This window comes from Scleropages formosus, chromosome 3, assembly GCF_900964775.1.
Source record: "Scleropages formosus chromosome 3, fSclFor1.1, whole genome shotgun sequence".
NCBI classification, from domain to species: Eukaryota; Metazoa; Chordata; class Actinopteri; order Osteoglossiformes; family Osteoglossidae; genus Scleropages; species Scleropages formosus.
In genome coordinates this window covers 1,439,277-1,459,462 of record NC_041808.1, presented here as the reverse complement: position 1 = coordinate 1,459,462, position 20,186 = coordinate 1,439,277, and the positions used below count along the sequence as shown (strand labels likewise).

At 46.1% G+C, this 20,186-nt stretch overlaps 2 protein-coding genes across 2 annotated transcripts; both read right to left on the bottom strand.

The window, feature by feature from the left end:
- Nucleotides 1-3,011: 3,011 nt before the first annotated feature.
- LOC108924695 (radial spoke head protein 4 homolog A-like) lies at nucleotides 3,012-6,811 on the bottom strand. Its single transcript, XM_029249988.1, has 6 exons — nucleotides 6,551-6,811; nucleotides 5,874-6,102; nucleotides 5,183-5,452; nucleotides 3,961-4,410; nucleotides 3,571-3,724; nucleotides 3,012-3,326 (listed from the first exon to the last, which is right to left on the bottom strand). The coding sequence occupies exons 1-6, from the start codon at nucleotides 6,673-6,675 to the stop codon at nucleotides 3,205-3,207; spliced, it is 1,350 nt and encodes a 449-aa protein (XP_029105821.1). The 5' UTR covers nucleotides 6,676-6,811; the 3' UTR covers nucleotides 3,012-3,204.
- Nucleotides 6,812-11,017: 4,206 nt separating this feature from the next.
- Nucleotides 11,018-19,970, bottom strand: LOC108924696 (radial spoke head protein 4 homolog A-like). Its single transcript, XM_018736237.2, has 7 exons — nucleotides 19,806-19,970; nucleotides 14,614-14,842; nucleotides 14,125-14,418; nucleotides 12,885-13,334; nucleotides 12,488-12,632; nucleotides 12,185-12,302; nucleotides 11,018-12,064 (listed from the first exon to the last, which is right to left on the bottom strand). The coding sequence occupies exons 1-7, from the start codon at nucleotides 19,904-19,906 to the stop codon at nucleotides 11,827-11,829; spliced, it is 1,575 nt and encodes a 524-aa protein (XP_018591753.2). The 5' UTR covers nucleotides 19,907-19,970; the 3' UTR covers nucleotides 11,018-11,826.
- Between the last annotated feature and the right edge of the window lie 216 nt (nucleotides 19,971-20,186).

Below are 20,186 nucleotides of genomic sequence, written 5' to 3'. Positions count from 1 at the left end.
CAGGCCCCCACCCTCTATTATTTATTACCCTGAGGAGCGAGGGGGGGAAAATGGGGGGGGGGGGGGGCTCGGTGGACATTGCTTCTCTCTTCCACAGAGAAACTGTCATAAATGGTTTTCATTCTGTCCTGAAAGTCATCAGGTCGTCGCCAGATATGAATTGTTCAGACATCTAATGTGGCTACGTGACCCGCCATTTCTCTTTTACCACAGTACTGCGGTGAACTGCTGAGGAATAACCCACGGTCCTCACAGGAGTCGCCGGGCGGGTCATCGAGTGCCTCCATTTGTTGGGTAAACCTGCTGTGGCACGGAGTCCCGAGCAGCGCCGCCCCCCCCAAACACCGACGGCTCCGGACCTTTCACCTCTGACCTTTCAGGTGCATCTGAACCTCGTCAACTTTACCGTGGTTTACCTCGCATTTTTGTTCTAACTTTCAGAAGCAAAAAATGTCTCTTGGGGATGGGCGGCGCGGTCGAACCCACGCACGCCGAATAGCTGCGGCCTCTGGATCATCGTCCTTTTACATCCCTTTCTGTCGTTCCTCTGGAAAGGCAGCGCAACATTTACTGCACTTTACTTTCCTTTCCTCCAAAGTCACTGACGGTGTTCAGCCACTTACACTAATTTACCCCTGTATTTACCCATGTACCCACCTATGTTCATGTGTTTTTACATGTGATTGACGTGATCAGCGGTTCGAAGACCAATCCAAAGCGACGGATTGACCAACAGCATCACCGCAGTCGTCAATCCGCTCGATCCGCTCGGAGTTGTGTGTTAAACCTCCTCGTTCACCTTTGCTCGTCTTCGGTGATCATTTTAATACAACAATTTTTGCAACGTGGCAAATATGAGAAAGATTTCCGGAATATTCTGCAATGTTCCAGAATTTTCCAAGGAAACGAATGTAGGAAAGAGGCTCCGTGTGTCGGTCAGGGGGCTTCTGGGCCATGGATGGGTGCGAAAGGGTTAATGCCCGACGGGGAGACGTGCAGTCGGCTGCTGAGCAGAATAAAAACTCTTTCCTGACCCTTTTAGACAAGCATGGAGTGAAAGGCCTCTGAAGTTGAGCAGATGTCCTCTAATCCGAGTTCACCTCATTATCACCTCCTTTCTCTCCACGATCAGGGCCGTGCGGCTCCGGCGAGGCGTCACACGAGGTGCCTTTCATTCGGAACTGGCGCTCGGCACAATCTCGAACCCGCGCTGCTGACTGCAGGAAAGAAGCGTGAAGGGGACGGGGACGAGGAGCCGGAGGAGATGGGAGGAGAGAGCAGTGAAAGTGCACTTTTGGTTACGCAACACTGTCACGGATCATCTGCAGGACGCTGGATACGGTATGACATCATCATCGGGGCGGGGCGGGGCGGGGTGGGGTGGGGCGGGGCGAGGTGGGGTCGCTCCAGGGCCGCTCCAGGGCACTGCGGTTTCTCTCTCACACCGATGTCCTTGTGTGTACATGACAGCAAGAAACATTTTAATGTTATTATTTTATAAAATGTTAAAATTTACTATATTATGATGTTATTATAAATAAAATAATTATTTTCAGTGAATCATTTACCCTCGTATTTGTGTGCACGGCTACTGATGATTGTGAGGTAGCGATAAATAGGTGCAGAAGTAGCGCCTGGGCAAAGTTTTAAGAGAATTATTCAAAGCTTTTATATTGCGTGGTACAAAGACAGGAAAGATACAAGTTTTACAGCAGCAAGTCGGTGGAAATAAAGGAAAATCAGTTTCACTGCTGGAAAAATAAATTGTTTCTTTTTGGTCGAATGTTTGCCTTATATTTATCAGGCACTTTCCTCCAAAGTATCTCACAAGTATTTACTCATTTATATGACAATTTTTACTGGAGTAACTGAGGGTAAGTACCTTGCTCAAGGATCCTGCAGCAGCAGCAGATGGGATTTGAACCTGTGACCTTTGGGTACACAGACAGCTTCTTTAACTACTACACTACTAGCTGTTATGAGAGCAGATGTTTCCAGAAGGTGTAACAGAGAGTAAAAAGGAGGCTAAAACACTGAGTTCTGTGATTCTTGCTACAATAAAACAGAAGTTTTTTGTGCTTTCAGGACTTGAACACACAGTACTCCCAGCAGGGAGTGTGGTCGAGCCCCTCGCTTCTGTGCTGTCTGTTCTGTCATATGTACGATATGTTTAAATATGCATCACACCATGTGTCACACTTTATTCAGAGTGATAAAAATATACACAGCAGGGTATCATTCAACACCCGATCACTCAACCAATCACAGCCTCGACTGCGGTAAATATAATATTACAACCGAAATAACAAGTTCAAGGCTATTTCTTCTTCTCATTAACTCCTTTAATTGATTTTCCTTCACAGCTTCTCACTGTGTTCAGTGACTTGCACTGATTTACCCATTTATACAGCCCAGATATTTTCCGGAAGTGACGCCTCGAAGATTATGATTTTCAGCATTTTTTATTAACTTCGTACTGCATTAACTTAAAAAAGTTACCTCCGCCGCCTCCCATTCGTCACCTTTGGGCAACAATTCACTTTATCATCTACACAGTCAATAAAACCTTAATATACAGACATTCCTATAGTAAATAAAATACTTTTCATTGCAATGTTTCAATTAACTTCAGGATGCATTAAAATTATGACGAATATAAATTCTGTCAAAATAAAAATGGGTTCTTTCCACAAACTCTTAAACAGCGGTGTAAAAGCTGAAAGCTCTTTATCTAAGCTTTCAAAATGTCCTCATTTCTCCCTCCGCCTCTCGCTTCTCTCAGTCTTCGTCCTCTTCATTCTCCTCCCTCTCCTCTTCTTCTGCCTCTCCCGCTCCCTCCTCCTCCTCCTCCTCACCCTCTTCCTCCTTCTCCTCTTCCTCCTCTCCTTCGGCCTCCTCGCTCTCCTCCTCCTCTCTTTGCTCCTCCAAGGTGCTCTTCACTCCCTGCTTCTCTTTCAAGCCGACTTCCAGGTCCTCCGTGATCTCTGGCCCACTGGGGTACGCTTGCTGGGTGGGTGGGGGCGCAGGAGGGTTGTACCCCTCCCCCGTGAACTTCAAGCCCCAGCCAACATAAATGTTTTCGAATTTCCTGTTCGAACGCAAGGGCACACAGAGGTCTTTCATGAGGACACCGGTTGAGCCTTTTCTCATCACCTACCTACCTGGGGACAGAATGGACACTGAAAACCTCTCTGAAATGTTACATTACTTTTTAAAGGCAAAGGAGTAGGCCCCTGGCCAGAGGTTGGAGCGCAACACAGCGATGGCGAACTGGGACACTAGTGTGGAGGACATCTTGGAGGTCCATGGAGGTGTTTTGTTAATCTCTGCAATAAACATACAGCAGCAAAATTGTAGCCGTTTACTACTCATCTCAGACAGACAGTGACTCTGAAAGCTCTGAGCTCTGAACCCAGGTCAACACCGTAGGGTCCGGCATCTAGTAACAGTCTGATAACTAAGGAATGGAACTTGTGAGCACGAGTTTTGAGGTTCAAGTCCATGAGGGCTTTAGCAAGAAGCACTTTTACAAGTGAAATAAATGAGCAGATGTTGCTAGAGAAGATCAACCTGCATCCTCAGACACTGGTGTTAGGAGCGGTGGCCCCACTTCTGGCTCGGGCTCATCTGGCTCCTCCTCTTTCTCCTTCTCCTCCTCTCCTTCCTCCTCGTCTTCAAGATCTTCCTCGGGCTTCTCTGCTAAGTTCACCCAGATGCAGCGGCCCTGAAGGAGAAATCCACACACACTCCACTCAGCCCTCACATAACGTGGTGCTGCACCATGGAAACCTGAGTTTATATATGGAAATCAATTCCCTTTGCCAGTACAATGGGCTTCTGATTCGATAAAGAAGAGGAAACGCAGCACTCAGCGCTGAAGCACTTCTTGAGAATGAAATGAAGAAGAGCAAGTCTCTGTTAACTGAAGCTACCTTCTGCGCACTACTGAAAATAGGGTACCTGTTCCAGGATGTGGGGGACATGATGTACCCAGGTGGACAGAGACTCTGCCATCTCAGAGACAGGGATTCCCTCAAAGTCGGGGTTCTCCTCCAATGTACCCCGGGCAGCCTCCTCGTCCTCCTCGCCTTCTTCCTCTGCAAACTGGTAGAAGCCGAGTGGACTGACCTGCGTGCTGGCTGAGATGCGGGCAATTTGGGCCCGCAGGTAGTTTGCTTCGTTGCCGGGGAACGGAGGGCTGCTCGCTATTGGGGCGTCCAGTCTTCCGGTGAAAAACTTACAAATCTGGCGAGCGGCGATGATCTGAGCAGGGGTGACGGAGGGCAGTCTCACCCACGGCATGCCTGGCTCGCGGCACACAAAGTAAGAGCACTTGTTGGCCCCTGTGCCTTTGTCCTCCTTGGGCACCACCGGCAGCGACTTGTCAGCCAATTTATGGAGCCGGTTGGCCTAAAGCGAACAGCAACAGACGAACCGTTAAATGCTTCTCAAGCATAATTAGAAAACTGATGATGGATTTTTAAAAAATCTCAATCCTTTCACAAACTTGTTTTAAAACGATGAGTTAATATGACCTTAAACATAACTCGTAATTCTCAATGATCTGAGAAGCGCAGACACGATGTAAAAACTGCCAGAAAAATCACTGTACACTTGTACCTTGTGTTATGAATATCCGAGTTACGAATTTTTCAAGATACAAACATTTCCAAGTTTATTTATTTAGTACAGGGTGTCTATAAATTCCCGACAGTTTGAATTTCTGATAAAGTGAAAATTTTTTTAATAAATTAAAAGAGAATGCTAAATAAATTTCAATTCTATAAGATTTATTTCAGACAATATGGAAATTTCAAGCGACAGGTAACGTATTAAAGATGTCAACGAAATGACTAATGATTAATTAATTCTAATTTCTTTCTTTCATCTTGCAAACAACAAATGCTACACTCAAGTAAATGGCTCCAGATGAAGGAAGGTCAGTTGTGCCCAACAAGGTGATGCATGTTGACATTCCTGCAGTTACATGCGGTAGAAATTCAGACTTCACAAGAACTTCACAGACAACCTGTCTAGTGACAACTGATGACTGTACAATTTATTAAAACTGATAGGAGAATTAACATTAATCGTGACTCATGAAAACTGCAAACGTAGCTGTGGAATCATCCACCACACGTTGGTGGGAAACGGCAGCACCGCTCATCGTCCAGCGACTCACGGCATCCATGTCGTGCTCGGCCTTCCGCTCCTCCTCCTCGGCGGCCTCGTCCTCCTCGTCCTCCCCCTCTCGGAATTCTCCTTCCGCCACAAAGTAGTTGCTCTCGGTGCCCAGGATCTTTCCCCAGAAGCGGCAGCGCTGCAGAGGCTGAGTGTCCACCAGCTGCTTGAGGGCCAGGAAGATGCGGTGCATCTCTTCCTTGCCCAGCCCGACGCCGGCTTGCTCCAGGTAGAAGGTCAGCTCCGGCACGTTCGGAAGAGGGGTCTCCACCTCGGGCACAGAAATGCACCTCAATGATGCCATGTGACCTGAACGTCTGGTCCCCTGACCAGCAGAGAGACACTCAGAGTCTCCGCTTTACCACTTTCCCCAGCAAACGGTCATTGTTCTGTCCAAGTGCTCATCCTTCTCTTTTCACAGAAGTGTTGCGCAGACACACACAGGATGATGGGAGTCAGACTTTTTGTGGAACATTCTGCCCAAAATACATTTGTTCATTCGTTATAGTAACTGCTTTTCCAGTGGAAAAGTCTATGCTGGAAGCGCAGGGCAAAAGACAGGGTCGACTCTGTATGGGGAAACCAGTCCATTATAGGGCAATTCCCCACCCCCACCCCAACACATGCACACACACTGACCAGAGTTGAACCTTTTGGTCCGGAACACAGCTCATTCTTTGCTCTTGTTTTACCAGATCTTCCTCCTGTGCAGGATCTTCCCCGACTCTCTGCGAGAACAGGGCTCTCTGCTGCTCGGCCAGCGCCGCTGCCGTGGAGATGGGGGTCGCGTCCCGCACAGTGCTCTGGGTGTCCTGCAGCTCGGCCCGCTTCACCTCCTGACTCATGTCCTCAAAGATGTCCACGGCATCCCTCGGACGCTCGTCCATCACCTTGGTCAGCAACCGCGCTAGGTGGTCGTACCTGGACAAGAGTTTGTCATAGAACTGTAACAATGTTGGAGGAGTTTTATTGTTATGCAAAGATTGTGGAATAAATAGAACACGACTGCAGAACAGATGAGTGCATTGGTGAAGAATAAATACAACACAACATGTCAGCAGTGATGCAGGAACAAGCAATGAAACACACATGAACACACACTCTGTACTGTACAGGCATGTATGCAAAAGTAAAGAATGAAGCAGACAAACACAGATCAGATGCATAAAGAAGGTGAGTAACAAAACGTGTAATCTGTGTATTATTTAATTTAGTGTCTGACTCTTCCCCATAATAATATCTCTTTATGATATCGGGAGTAAACGGAGCTTCTCGCGCGGATTACAGCGCGTTTACACCGATTTACTGTTCGCTTCTGCTCAGTGTGGTGACGCTGAGGGTGAAGAACTGGTTTTCTCACTCAACTCACAAGTTCAAGTTGCTCTTGGAGCTCCTCTTCAGCATGAACGCCTTGAAGGACTTGGCCGCGAGCTCCATGGTCACCTCGCCGGCGCCGCGCGCTTCTTCTTGCAGTTCCTGGACCTGGGGGTCCATGATCTCTCACACACACACACACACACACACACACACACACACACACACACACACAGGTTCGGTGGGAAAGTGACAGATACCCGTCGCTCGGTTTACCGAACAGCGCAGCGCTGCACTGATCCGGCGAGAGCTGTTGATCGCGTTGCCATGGAGACAGCGCCAACGGATTGTTCTTACGGTAATATATAAGACGGTTGCTATGGCGACAACGTAACGTGTTACGCTCGTAGACTAAGGCATGGGTTATGACTTAGGGGTTTGTGTAGCTGAGCATTCTTGTAATGGCAATTCGAGGTTAGTACCTTCCTCCTGGGGAACAGCAGCAGGGACTCGAACCTGTAACAGTCAGACCGCAAAGCAGTAGCCTTAACCACTGGCCCTCAGGGGCTGCTTTTAGGTATTGTTACAACAGTATGAATAGGGACAAGTAGTACAAGACAACAGATAGCGCAGCGTTAAGAGCTGCAGCCTTTGGACCCAAACTGGTTGCAGGTTTGAATCTGGCCTCCAGCTGCAGTAGCCTTGAGCAATGTACTTACAGTGCTGTGAAAAAGTATTTGCCCCTTCCTGATTTTTTTTCCCATATTTGTCACAGTTAAATGATTGAGATCATCAAACAAATTTTAATATTACACAAAGATAACCAGAGTAAATACAAAATGCAGTTTTCAAATGATGATTTCATATATTAAGGGAAAAAAGCTGTCCAAACCTACTTGGCTCTATGTGAAAAAATAATTGCCCCCCCCCCCCCCTTTCTTAAATCATGAATAAACTGTGATTAACCACGTTTTTTGGAAAGCTGAGTTAAATTTCACTTACAACACCCAGGCCTGATTACTGCCAGACCTGTTGAATCAAAAAATCACTTAAACAGAACCTGTCTGACAAAGTGAAGCACGCTAAAGATCTCAAAAAGCAACACATCATGCCTCAATCGAAAGAAATTCAAGAACAGATGAGAAACAAAGTAATTGACATGTATCAGTCTGGAAAGGGTTACAAAGCCGTTTCTAAGGCTTTAGGACTTCAGCGAACCACGGTGAGAGCCATTATCCACAAATGGAGAAAACTTGGAACAGTGGTGAACCTTCCCAGGAGTGGCCGGCATACCAAAATTACTCCAAGAGCGTAACGATGACTCATCCAGGAGCTCATAAAAGAACCCAGAACAACATCTAAAGAACTGCAGGCCTCACTTGCCTCAGTTAAGGTCAGTGTTCATGATTCAACAATAAGAAAGAGACTTTGCAAAAATGGCATCCATGGGAGAGTTCCAAGGTGAAAGCCACTGCTGACCAAAAAGAACACAAAGGCTCGTCTCACATTTGCCAAAAAACATCTTGATTATCCCCAAGACTTTTGGACAAATATTCTGTGGACTGATGAGACAAAAGTTGAACTTTTTGGAAGGTGTGCATCCCATTACATGTGGCGTAAAACTAACACAGCATTTCATAAAAAGAACATTATACCAACAGTCAAACATGGTGGTGGTAGTGTGATGGTCTGGGGCTGCTTTGCAGCTTCAGGACCTGGACGACTTGCCATAATTGATGGAACCATGAATTTTGCACTCTACCAGAAAATCCTGAAGGAGAATGTCTGGTCATCAGTTCATGACCTCAAGCTCAAGCGCACTTGGGTTATGCAGCAGGACAATGATCCGAAACACACGAGCAAGTCCACCTCTGAATGGCTCAAAAAAAAACAAAATTAAGGTTTTGGAGTGGCCTAGTCAAAGTCTGGACTTAAATCCGATTGAGATGCTGTGGCATGACCTTAAACAGGCCATTCATGCTCGAAAACCCTCCAATGTGGCTGAATTAAAACAATTCTGCAAAGAAGAGTGGGCCAAAATTCCTCCACAGCGATGTGAAAGACTCATTGCCAGTTATCGCAAACTCTTGATTACAGTTGTTGTCGCCAAGGGTGGCACAACCAGTTATTAGGTTTAGGGGGCAATTACTTTTTCACATAGGGCCAGGTAGGTTTGGACAGCTTTTTTCCCTTAATAAATGAAATCATCATTTTAAAAACTGCATTCTGTATTTACTCGGGTTATCTTTGTGTAATATAAAAATTTGTTTGATGATCTCAATCATTTAACTGTGACAAATATGCAAAAAAAAAAAAAAAAATCAGGAAGGGGGGAAATACTTTTTCACAGCACTGTGCCCTCAGTTGCTCCATTCAAGTTCGTGAGCTGTATAAATGGGTAAATAACTGCAGCTCACTTGATCCAGTTAGTGCCCGGCAGAATGGACAAAACACTTGACGGGAGCTGCTTTTAATGGGATATGACCACCGGTGCCAGATGCTCCGGCTACAGTGTCTGTGAAACAGCTATCCTTGTGGGATTTTCACAAACGAGTGTCAAGACTTTGTTGAGAGTGGTGCGATAACCAAAAAATCCAGCCCATGGCAGTACTCTGGGTGAAAAGATCAGAAATGCTCAGGAAAGAACATTACAACCTATGAAAGCCAAAAGGTGGGCTGAAAAGAACGTTTGAGTGGAGCAGCGGTGTGCAGAAGAGCATCTAATAATGCGCAGCTTGTAGAATCTTGAAGAAGGTTGGCCACAGTAGAAAACCATTCACTCAATCACCAAATCGGGGGGATACAAGAATGGAACCGCTTTGCGCGCTCCAGTGAATCCCAGGTCTTGTTGCAAAATGCTAATGAAAGGCTCATAAATTGGTGTGAACAGCAGACATCCAAGGAACCTTCCTGCCTGGTGTCAATGAAAGGTTGCTGCTGGTGTTGTGACATGAGGAATGCTGTCTTAGCATGGATAAGGTCTTTAATTCACATTTGGTGTTATGTGAATATCAGAACACAGCCACACACTGGTGTATCCCTTTGTGGTCCCACTCTACCATTTTTCAAATGGACCCTTCTAGCAGGATGAAGTGGCATGTTACCACACTCTTATCACCTGAGGATGGTTCTTCTCTCACACACACACACATTTTCAGAACCACTTGTCCCATACAGGGTCACGGGGAACCAGAGCCTACCCGGTAACACAGGGCATAAGGCCGGAGGGGGAGGGGACACACCCAGGACGGGACACCAGTCCGTCGCAAGGCACCCCAAGCGGGACTCGAACCCCAGACCCACCGGAGAGTAGGACTATGGTTCAACCCACTGCGCCACTGCGCCACTGCACCACCACACCCCCTTGGTTCCTCAAACAGTCGTGTTTTTATTTACTCCTCCGGCCTGCGCATTCCCCAGATCTCAATCCAGTTGAAGAACCTACACTGCTGCATGGATGTAGTTCAGGAACATCTTCACCCTGTGAATCAGCATGGAGTGAGAATATGGAACTGAGAGAGAAAATGAATGAAGCAGATGTTTTTGTCCTTTGTAATCATGTGGTGCATGACATGGGACTGCTGTTATCTAGCCAAGGGTGCTCTACCTTGGACCCCCCTGTTCTTCACACCTCTGCAGTACCTGCAGGTTGTCTCCTAAAAACTGTTTCAGCACTCGCCCTTTGTCCAGATGTACACCTGTCACTGGTGCTGTTTTCATAGTTTTCACTTATGAATATTGGTGTGTGTGTGTGTAATGTTCTTGTCACCTCCCTTGTCATATATATATACTGTGTATATCAATTAGATGCATTGTTTGGGGAGTTTCTCTTTGGAGTTTCTCCCAGGATGCTGTTACTACAGCCACTTGAAAGGAGTAAAGGCCTTGATGTATCAGACTGCGTCATTCGAACCAAATTCCACGACAGACCATTTCTATCACCTTGTTTACATTTACATTTATTCATTTAGCAGACGCTTCTGTCAAAAGCGACGTACATCTCAGCAAAAGTACAATTTATGCATTACATTAAAAGAAAGAGACACAGCTGCAGACATGTGACTCAAGTAAACCTAATTTATTCCCTACCACTTGCTGCACCGAGGTTCATCGTGCAAGTAGGTGCATAAGATACAGGACAGACAAATCCCGATACCCTCCCACAATTTTTTTTTTTTTAAATATAAGATGCACAAGAGAGCAAGTACAATGCCAGAGTAGTGGCTGAATAAAGGTTGTATCAGGGGATGCTCATGAAGTTACGATGTGTGAACAATTACACCGTAAATGAGCTGGAGAGATCTTGGGCGAAGTGGATCTAGAAAAAATGAGTTTTCAGACCCTTCTTGAAGGTAGACAGAGTTTCTGCAGTTCTGAATGAGAGGGGAAGGTCATTCCACCACAACGGAGCCAGAACCGAGAACTTCCGTGCTTTACCTTTCGTGTTTCAGGAATTACTGAATTACGATTTCAATTAGGTTTCGATCTGTTAAATCCATGCTTTGAAGAGTTCAGGATGATCTTGAATCAAGATTAAAGTTTTAATCTTGCCCATCAGGCAAATGTTACCCAGCGGTTCAGTCTGGCTTTCTCTTAGGCCCGCTTTCTCTCAGTAGGTGTTCCACAGGGCTCCATGTTGGGCCCTTTGCTATTGTCCATCTATATGGTTTCATTTGGCTGTCACAGTCTCTCATGGCTCCTCCTACCACCACCACGCAGACAACATGCACAGCTCTTTCTTTTATTCCAACCAACGCAGATATACAGTATTCTTGCACATCCCATCACGCCTCTTTAACATCTCTACCTGGATAACAAATTGCCATGTACAGTTTTACCTCTCTAAGACTGAAAACCACCATATTCCTGCCAGGTCTAAATTTCAGCACTTTTGAATAAATATGGACTAACTATGGACCCCTGTGGAACATGTCAAGCACTTTGTTGAATACATATCTTGAAGAATCCGGGCTGCTGTGGAAGCAAAGTGGGTCCCTCCTGCACTACTGGGGTGTACTTGATAAAGGGTTTGCACAATGACTTCAAGAGGCTGGAGTGCACTGGTTGGATAATGTAGTTCATCCAGCCATAAATCCATACAACCATTTCCAGACACAGTTACACTGAGGTATATCAAGGTCCATTTATAGATATTGTAACACAAAGGGCAAATACCACAGCAACCAGAAATCTTATTTTAATCAGGAATAATAATAATTTACAGAACCATTTTGGGCACAAATAATTCCCACTAAATTGATCCATAAATTTGATCCGCAAGAGATTATTTTTGTTCAGACCGTACTCTTATCCGTGTTCCCTTTTTTTCTTTCAGTCCTCTTCCTCCTCTTCCTCCTCTCCTTCAGCCTCCTCGCTCTCCTCTTCCTCCACCGCTCTTCGCTCCTCCAAGGTGCTCTTCACTCCCTGCTTCTCTTTCAAGCCGACTTCCAGGTCCTCCATGATCTCTGGCCCACTGGGGTACGCTTGCTGGGTGGGTGGGGGCGCAGGAGGGTTGTACCCTTCCCCCGTGAACTTCAAGCCCCAGCCGACGTAAATGTTTTCGAATTTCCTGTTCGAACGCAAGGGCACACAGAGGTCTTTCATGAGGACACCGGTTGAGCCTTTCCTCATCACCTACCTGCCTGGGGACAGAATGGACACTGAAAACCTCTCTGAAATGTTACATTACTTTTTAAAGGCAAAGGAGTAGGCCCCTGGCCAGAGGTTGGAGCGCAACACAGCGATGGCGAACTGGGACACTAGTGTGGAGGACATCTTGGCGGTCCAGGAAGGAGTTTTGTTAATCTCTGCAATAAACATACAGCAGCAAAATTGTAGCCGTTTACTACTCATCTCAGACAGACAGTGACTCTGAAAGCTCTGAGCTTCCAACTGAACTGTGATGCTCTGAACCACGTTGAGAGGTTCCTACACTGAACTCCAGTTACATGTCAGTGCAGCGAAGTGACTCTACAAGGACTGCTTGACCAACCTGCATCTTCAGACACTGGTGTGAGGAGAGGTGGTCCTACTTCTGCCTCTGGCTTATCTGGCTCGTCCTCTCTGTCCTCGTCTCCCTCCTCCTCCTCAACGAGTTCTTCAGGCTTCTCCGCTAAGTCCACCCAAACACAACGGCCCTCCGAGAGAGTAGCGCCCACACTGTGCATCACCAGCTTTGTTATTTCTCTGCAGATGCCTTCATTCATTGACAGATGGACATTTCTCATTTTTATGGCACATCAAATGAAAAATGCAAAGGTCTCTTAAATATTTATCTCAATTCACGCTTCCTCCTATGCACCAAACATGTTATTACTTGTCTGGTACTTCAGTTTGGACTACATAAAAATGTCTTTATAGAATCTTATGAAGATGCTCTCCATGGGTACCTGTTCCAGGATGTGGGGGACATGATGTACCCAGGTGGACAGAGACTCTGCCATCTCAGAGACAGGGATTCCCTCAAAGTCAGGGTTCTCCTCTAAACTATAGCGGGGTGTCTCCTCGTCCTCCTCGCCTTCTTCCTCTGCAAACTGGTAGAAGCCGAGTGGACTGACCTGCGTGCTGGCTGAGATGCGGGCAATTTGGGCCCGCAGGTAGTTTGCTTCGTTGCCGGGGAACGGAGGGCTGCTCGCTATTGGGGCATCCAGTCTTCCGGTGAAAAACTTACAAATCTGGCGAGCGGCGATGATCTGAGCAGGGGTGACGGAGGGCAGTCTCACCCATGGCATGCCTGGCTCGCGGCACACAAAGTAAGTGTATTTGTTGGCCCCTGTGCCTTTGTCCTCCATCGGCACCACTGGCATGGACTTGTCAGCTGATTTTTGCAGGAGGTTTACCTAAAGTGAACAGCAACAGTCACATAGTTATACTTCTCAGGTATAATTAGAACAACTGATGATGGATTTTAAAAAAATGTTAATCCTTTTATAAACTTAGACATGATGTAAAAATGTAAAAACTGCCAAAGAAATCACTGTACACTTGTACCTCATGTTATGAACAGCCGACTTACAAATTTTTGTAGATACAAACATTTCCAAGTTTATTTATTCCTGATTTTCTTCACCGGTCTATTTTCTTAAATTTCCCTGTGCAGACAGAAAATGACCTGCAGTTCCACCTTCTGTCACTGGGGGCAGCAAAACACACCGAGACAGAATAAAATCTCAAGCTGTGGAGCTCGGCAGAGGGGGATCAGGCGGCTCCATGGAGCCATCAGCTTGTTTTTCATCATATTATTTCACTTATTACTGCTATTGCAAGAAGTTTTAGAAAACCGCCCAGTGAATAAAGAGCAGTACATTTCCATTTTAATCCTTTTTTGCCAGAAAACTCAAATTAACTAGGTGCTGACAAGCATGTTGATGATGGAGACATTGCCGTGGCCAGTTTTGTGAAGGCGAAGCACTTTTTAATACATTCTCCCCATGTGATCCTCTGAAAAACCTGTGAATAAATCAAAGGATTGAGCTGTATTATTAATGTTTTATTAATTGTGATGTAGTGGGTGACTTACAAACAATTTCCAGTTGCAAATCAACTTTGGTTCCAGTTATGCTCATAAGCTGAGGCACAGGTGTACAAAAGAAAAGATGAAGATTTATTGTTCATCCTCAGATGACCCACTGTATGCTCTGCCACAGCCTCCAGATCGTCCACTCTGTGCTCAGACTTCCTTGCCTCCTCCTCGGCGGTCTCGTCCTCCTCGCCCCCCCCCTCTTGGAATTCTCCTTCCGCCACAAAGTAGTTGCTCTCGCTGCCCAGGATCTTTCCCCAGAAGCGGCAGCGCTGCAGAGGCTGAGTGTCCACCAGCTCCTTGAGGGCCAGGAAGACGCGGTGCATCTCCTCTTCACCCAGCCCGACGCCGGCTTGCTCCAGGTAGAAGGCCAGCTCCGGCACGTTCGGAAGAGGAGTCTTGACCTTAAGGAGTGAAATACAGACACATGTTCTACTTTCAATTCTTCTAGTCCCAAGTACAGCAACTTGACTCTCCAAATGGCCAATTCTCACCATTTTTCTTGTCTAGAATAATCAATCACTGACCAATCCTGAACCCTCCCCCAAACGCACACCCACCTGATCTGTGACCCAACTCAGTCTTCACTCTTACTTTACCAAATATTCCTCATGTGCAGGATCCTCTCCGGCTTTCCGGGAGAACAGGGCTCTCTGCTGCTCGGCCAGCACCGTTGCTGTGGAGATGGGGGTCGTGTCCCGGAGAGTGCTCTGAGTGTTCTGCAGCCCGGCCCGCTTCACCTCCTGACTCATGTCCTCAAACGTCTCTACAACATCCTCTGGACTTTCATCCATCACCTTGGTTAGTAACTGGGCCAAGTGGTCATACCTGGAGAAAGAGTTCAAATTCAAATTCAAATACAAATTTTATTTGTCACATACACAACCATACATATTACGACATGCAGTGAAATGCTTTATACAGCTGTCCGACATAACAATCTAGAAAGACAAGTAACAGGTACTAAAATCTAAAGAAAAAAATATATATACAATCTATTTATGCATATGTAAGACCAAAATATATAAATATCTAATTATAAAAATTTGTGCGGCGTAAGATGTAGTGCAATATGATGTGCAGCAGTGCAATGTAATGTGCAAGATGGCGCAGGCAGTTCAGTTAGAGTTTGTACATATGAAATGGAGTAGCAGAGGTGGAATGGTTCCTGGAGGTGACTGGTATTTAGTCCTTGGTGTTGTATCGGTTGAGGGCCACAACAGCCTGAGGGAAGAAGCTCCTCTTCATCCTCTCCGTTTTGGCCTTTAGGGAACGGAAACGCTTCCCTGACCGCAACACAAAGAAGAGTCCGTTGCTCGGATGGCTGAGGTCTTCCATTATTTTCCTGGCCTTGTTCCAGCACCGCTTGCTGTAGATGGACCGCAGGTCAGGGAGCTCCGTTCGGACGGTACGTTCAGCTGAGCGCACCACCCTCCGTAGAGCCCGTCTGTCCTGCTGGGTGCTGTTCCCAAACCAGGCTGTGATGCTTCCTGTCATGATGCTCTCAATGGCGCAGGTGTAAAAGTTTCTTAGCACCTTAGAGAGCAGTCTGAAGTCTCTCAGGCACGTAAGGTGGTAGAGATGCTGTTGGGCCTTCTTCACCAGGGTGTTAACATGACAGGACCATGACAAGTCTTGCGTGATGTGAACACCCAGGTAGCGGAAACTGTGCGCTCTCTCCACTGGAGTTCATTTCTTCCCTCAGCGTTATGTTTGGGGCGTTCTCCTGTTGTACCGTAAATGGGTAACAACAACAAGCGATATATGTAAAGCTGAGTGTCACTAGTAGACAAAATGAAAAACGTTGAACCCAAAGAACAGGCAACACAAAAATACAGCTATGTATGCTGTAGTGAATCATCGTTAAAATACAGCACCTGTTTATGTAACAGTTCATAATATTTACCGTACTGATGTCATGTCCACGCCCACAACACAAGCGTCAACACCTGACTCTGCACTAGCTCCTGAGTAATCGCTCACCCTATAAAGACCCTCTTCAGCTCCCGTACCGTTGCGGAATCTCGTTTGGGACAACCGCCCTTCCTCGTGTTACTACACACACACTCTTGCTCTGTTCACGATCTCAGGATTTTTGACTCCTTGCTTCGTTCTCCGACCACGTCCACGGATCCTCGTTCCTGTCCTGTTCGCCGATCGACCGACCCTTCGCCTGTCCCTGGTTTTGAGAACTTGCCTCTTCCCTCAAATTCTGACGAACAACGCTACACTTGGGTTCAGCCGTCCCGGCTCCCCGTGTTCCGCATGACAACTGAATGGGTGCAGTGAACGTTTAGCATTTACATTTATTCATTTAGCAGACGCTTTTCTTCAAAGCGACGTCCATCTCAGAGAAATACAATTTGTGCATTACATTAGGAGAAAGGGAGACACAGTTGCAGATGTGATTCCTAAGTACTTTCTTTCCACTATATGCACCAATGTTCATCGCATGAGTAGGTGCATAAAATTCAGAATAGACGATTCCTGATCACCTTCCTCCAAACTACAGGTATATATTTTTTAAAGGTATACAAACATTTACGTACAATACTGGAGTAGCGGCTGTGTAAAGGTTTATCTGGGAATGATCATAAAGTTACAGTGCATGAACATTTACACTATACATGAGATTGCTTGAGAGATGATGGGCAAAGTGAATCTGGAAGAGGTGAGTTTTCAGACCCTTCTCATATGTGGGCAGAGTTTCAGCAGTTCTGAGTGAGAGGGGGAAGTGGTTCCACTACAACGGGGCCCGAACTGAGAACCTCTGTGCTTTGCCTTTCGTGCGGGAGACCACCAAGCGGGCAGAAGTGGATGAGCGAAGCGGTCTGGTTGGGGTGTAGCGGTTAATCAAGTCAAGTTTCAAGTTTTTATTTGTCACATACACAACCATACTTAGTACGACGTGCAGTGACATGCTTTTCCGACTGTTCGCGGTACAGATAAACAAGGCGATACAAACAAGTAGAAACTAGGAACACACTCCAGGCAGCTATAGGAAGAACCAGTGCAGAGAAACAAGTAGAGGAGATACATGCGAATGTTTTGGCAAGTCAAACATAACTTGGGGAGCAGCAGTGTTCTGTATCAGCTGTAGAGATTTGATGGCAGTAGCAGAAAGGCCAGACAGGAGAGATTTGCAGTATCCAGACGGGATGTCCCCATGGCCTGGACAAGTAGTTGGGCAGAATCAGTTGTGAGGTAAGGAAGGATCCTGCGAATGTTATACAGGATGTATCTGCAGGACCGGGTTGTGGCTTCGATGTGCTGAGAGAAAGACAGACTTGAGTCAATCGTCACTTCCAGACTCTTAGCCGAGGAGGTAGGAAAATGAGTGAGCTGTCCAGTTTGATTGATAGATCATGACAGGAGGACGTGCCAGCTGGGAGGTAAAGGATCTCTGTTTTGGAGAGGTTGAGTTGGAGGTGGTGATCAGACATCCATGCAGAGATGTCCCACAGTCAGGCAGTGATGCACACCGAAATGTCTGATGCTCCAGGGGGAAAAGAGAGGAAGATCTGGGTATCATCAGCGTAGCAGTGGTATTTGAATCCATGGGAGACTATGACAGGGCCGAGGGAGGAAGTGTAGACTGAGAAGAGAAAAGAAGAGGACCCAGTACCGAGCCCTGCGGGACACCGGTTGAGAGGAAGAGGAGAAGAACAAGAAGCTCCACCAGACCACTTGATAGGATCTGTCAGATAGGTAGGACTCAAACCATCTTAGTGCTGTTCCTTTGATCCCAAGTTGACTAAGAGAGGAGAGTAGAATCTGGTGGTTGACAATGTCGAATGCTGCAGACAGATCGAGGAGGATGAGGACTGAGGAGAGGGAGGCAGTTCTAGAAGCTTGGAGAGCATCAGATATCGCCAGAAGGGTGGTCTCAGTGGAGTGACCGACTTTGAAACCAGGCTGATATCAATCAAGGAGATGGTTGATCACAGGCTGCCCATCCTACACTTTAAATTCAGTGATATGATTTACAGTTCTGTTTTACCACACCTAACTTGTCAAGCAAAGTACTACTGGTCATGGTAATCGAGAAAACATGCCCCGTGTTCATACGACTGGTCAATGGATTTAAATGAAATAGATACAAACAAAAGTATGAGAATGACATGGGATTACAGCTTGTGTGCGGTGCTCCAACCCAAGATATCATGTGCAGTGAACTGAGGTATTCTACACATCTTTTACATTTCCAATAATGAGGTCAACCTGTAAATGGAATGGGCTGGATGCAATCCTCCCAGAGGCTTGCGAGAAAGCTAGGTCGGGTACTGTTCTTGAGAAGACCTTGATTCTTTACTTGAATGGTATTGTGTTTCATGAGACTGGGTTTCATACTGTATGTGTATCAATGATAGGAGAACCAGCGAGAAGCACTGACAGATCCAAGGAAAGCAGCAGAGATTAAAAAGATTAAGGGGCCGAGTACTGAACCCTGAGGAACACGAGAGAGACTAAGGAGAAGACAGGGAGCCACACCAAGCCACTTGGTAACACATTATTTGCCCAGCAGTAATACTCCAATCATGTCAGTTCTTTTCTTTTGATTCCAATCTGTTCAAGAGAGGAAAGTAGGATCTGGTGGTTTATGGTATCACCTGCTACAGAGGAACTGAGGAGAATGATGGAGGAAAGAGAGGCAGCTTTAGGTTATAGGAGAGCATGTGACACTGCAAAGAGGGCTATCTTGGTTAAACGGTTGATCTTGAACCTAGAGGGGTAACCATCAAGGAGATCGTTGTGGGGAAGAAATACACTTAACTGGTAGAAGGTTGAATGATCAAGAGCCAATGGTAGCTTGGCGTGAGTACAGGTCATTGGTGTTTCATTGTGGTTGAAAAAACAGGAAATGAAGCCTTTCTGAGAGTCCTGGATGGATGGGGCAGGTGGATGTTGAGATGGATGTATCTCCAGTATTCAATGTGTCACCACTAAAACCATGCTTTCCAGGACGTCTCTCCTCTTCAGCCTCCAACAGCGATTAAAGTGGATCGCTTGCCAGCATCGTTGACCCGTTCCCTTATGCACTCTAAACAATGAGGCTGTCTGTAGTACTCAGTGGCCTGGAAGGGTTATGGCCAGGAGGAATTGTCTGGTGTCCCATCCCGAGACATCCTGGATCCTCTGCTCTTCTCCTGCACACTGAAGATCTGCTTCCTAAATGTTGCAAACTGGAATCTGTAACACTTGGAACCTGCCCAAGCGCTTTTGCAGATTCCAGCGATTAGCAGAACCATATATGAGGGAACAAAGTGGAGGGAATCTTCTCAGAGCCTTTCCTAAATGGTGGCTCTGCTTCTGCTGCTGAGACAATTTGTCTGAGTGGTATTCACAGTCAGGAACCTCATGTACGCCGATCCACCGGCGTTTGTGTTCTCTGTGTTACATCTTGGGTCCGCCAAGGTTGATAATAGACGACAAGATGATGAACATTTAGATAACTGAATACGTTTATGGGATGAACTGGTCAAAAGCTGACAATGAAAAGGAATTCTTGGAGAAAACATTTTTATTTTTAAATCACTTTAAATCAATTTCACTGTAGCTCAAAGTTAATAGAAATATTAAAGTCTTACATGGTATTTTTATTTCTTATAGTTAACATCCGGCATTTTCACAGAACCTAGCATGCAAATAAATCACCGTGCATCTATATTATAAAGCTTTTGGTGATAGTGGCTTAGAGATCTATATGACTTTGGAGTTACGAACAAAATCAGTTACAAACAGATGCCGGTTCCCCCACTGGGTTTGTAAGATGAGGAGCCAGCGTACTCACAAGTTTAGGTTAGTTTTCGAGCTGCTCTTCAGCAAAAAAGCCTTGAAGGATTTTGCTGCGAGGTCCCGTTCATTATAGTGCACTTCCTCAGAGGTGTCCATATTTATTCACATCCACAGTTAGGACTCCACAAAGCACAGAGGTTGGATTGAGTCTCTCCTTCACTTAAGTGGTTTACTGGGAAGTGGACAAGTTTATTACACTCTTGATTGCGGTCGGTGGTGTTGCCATGGAGACAGGGTCACTGTAATGTGTTGTTAGGTATATAAGGCAGTTGCCATGACGAGAAGATACAATTTTAAGCTTGTACATAAGGTTCTTGCAAGAGCCAGGTATACAATAACCTGTTCTGAGGCTGTGTTCTTGCTGTTTCACTTGTAC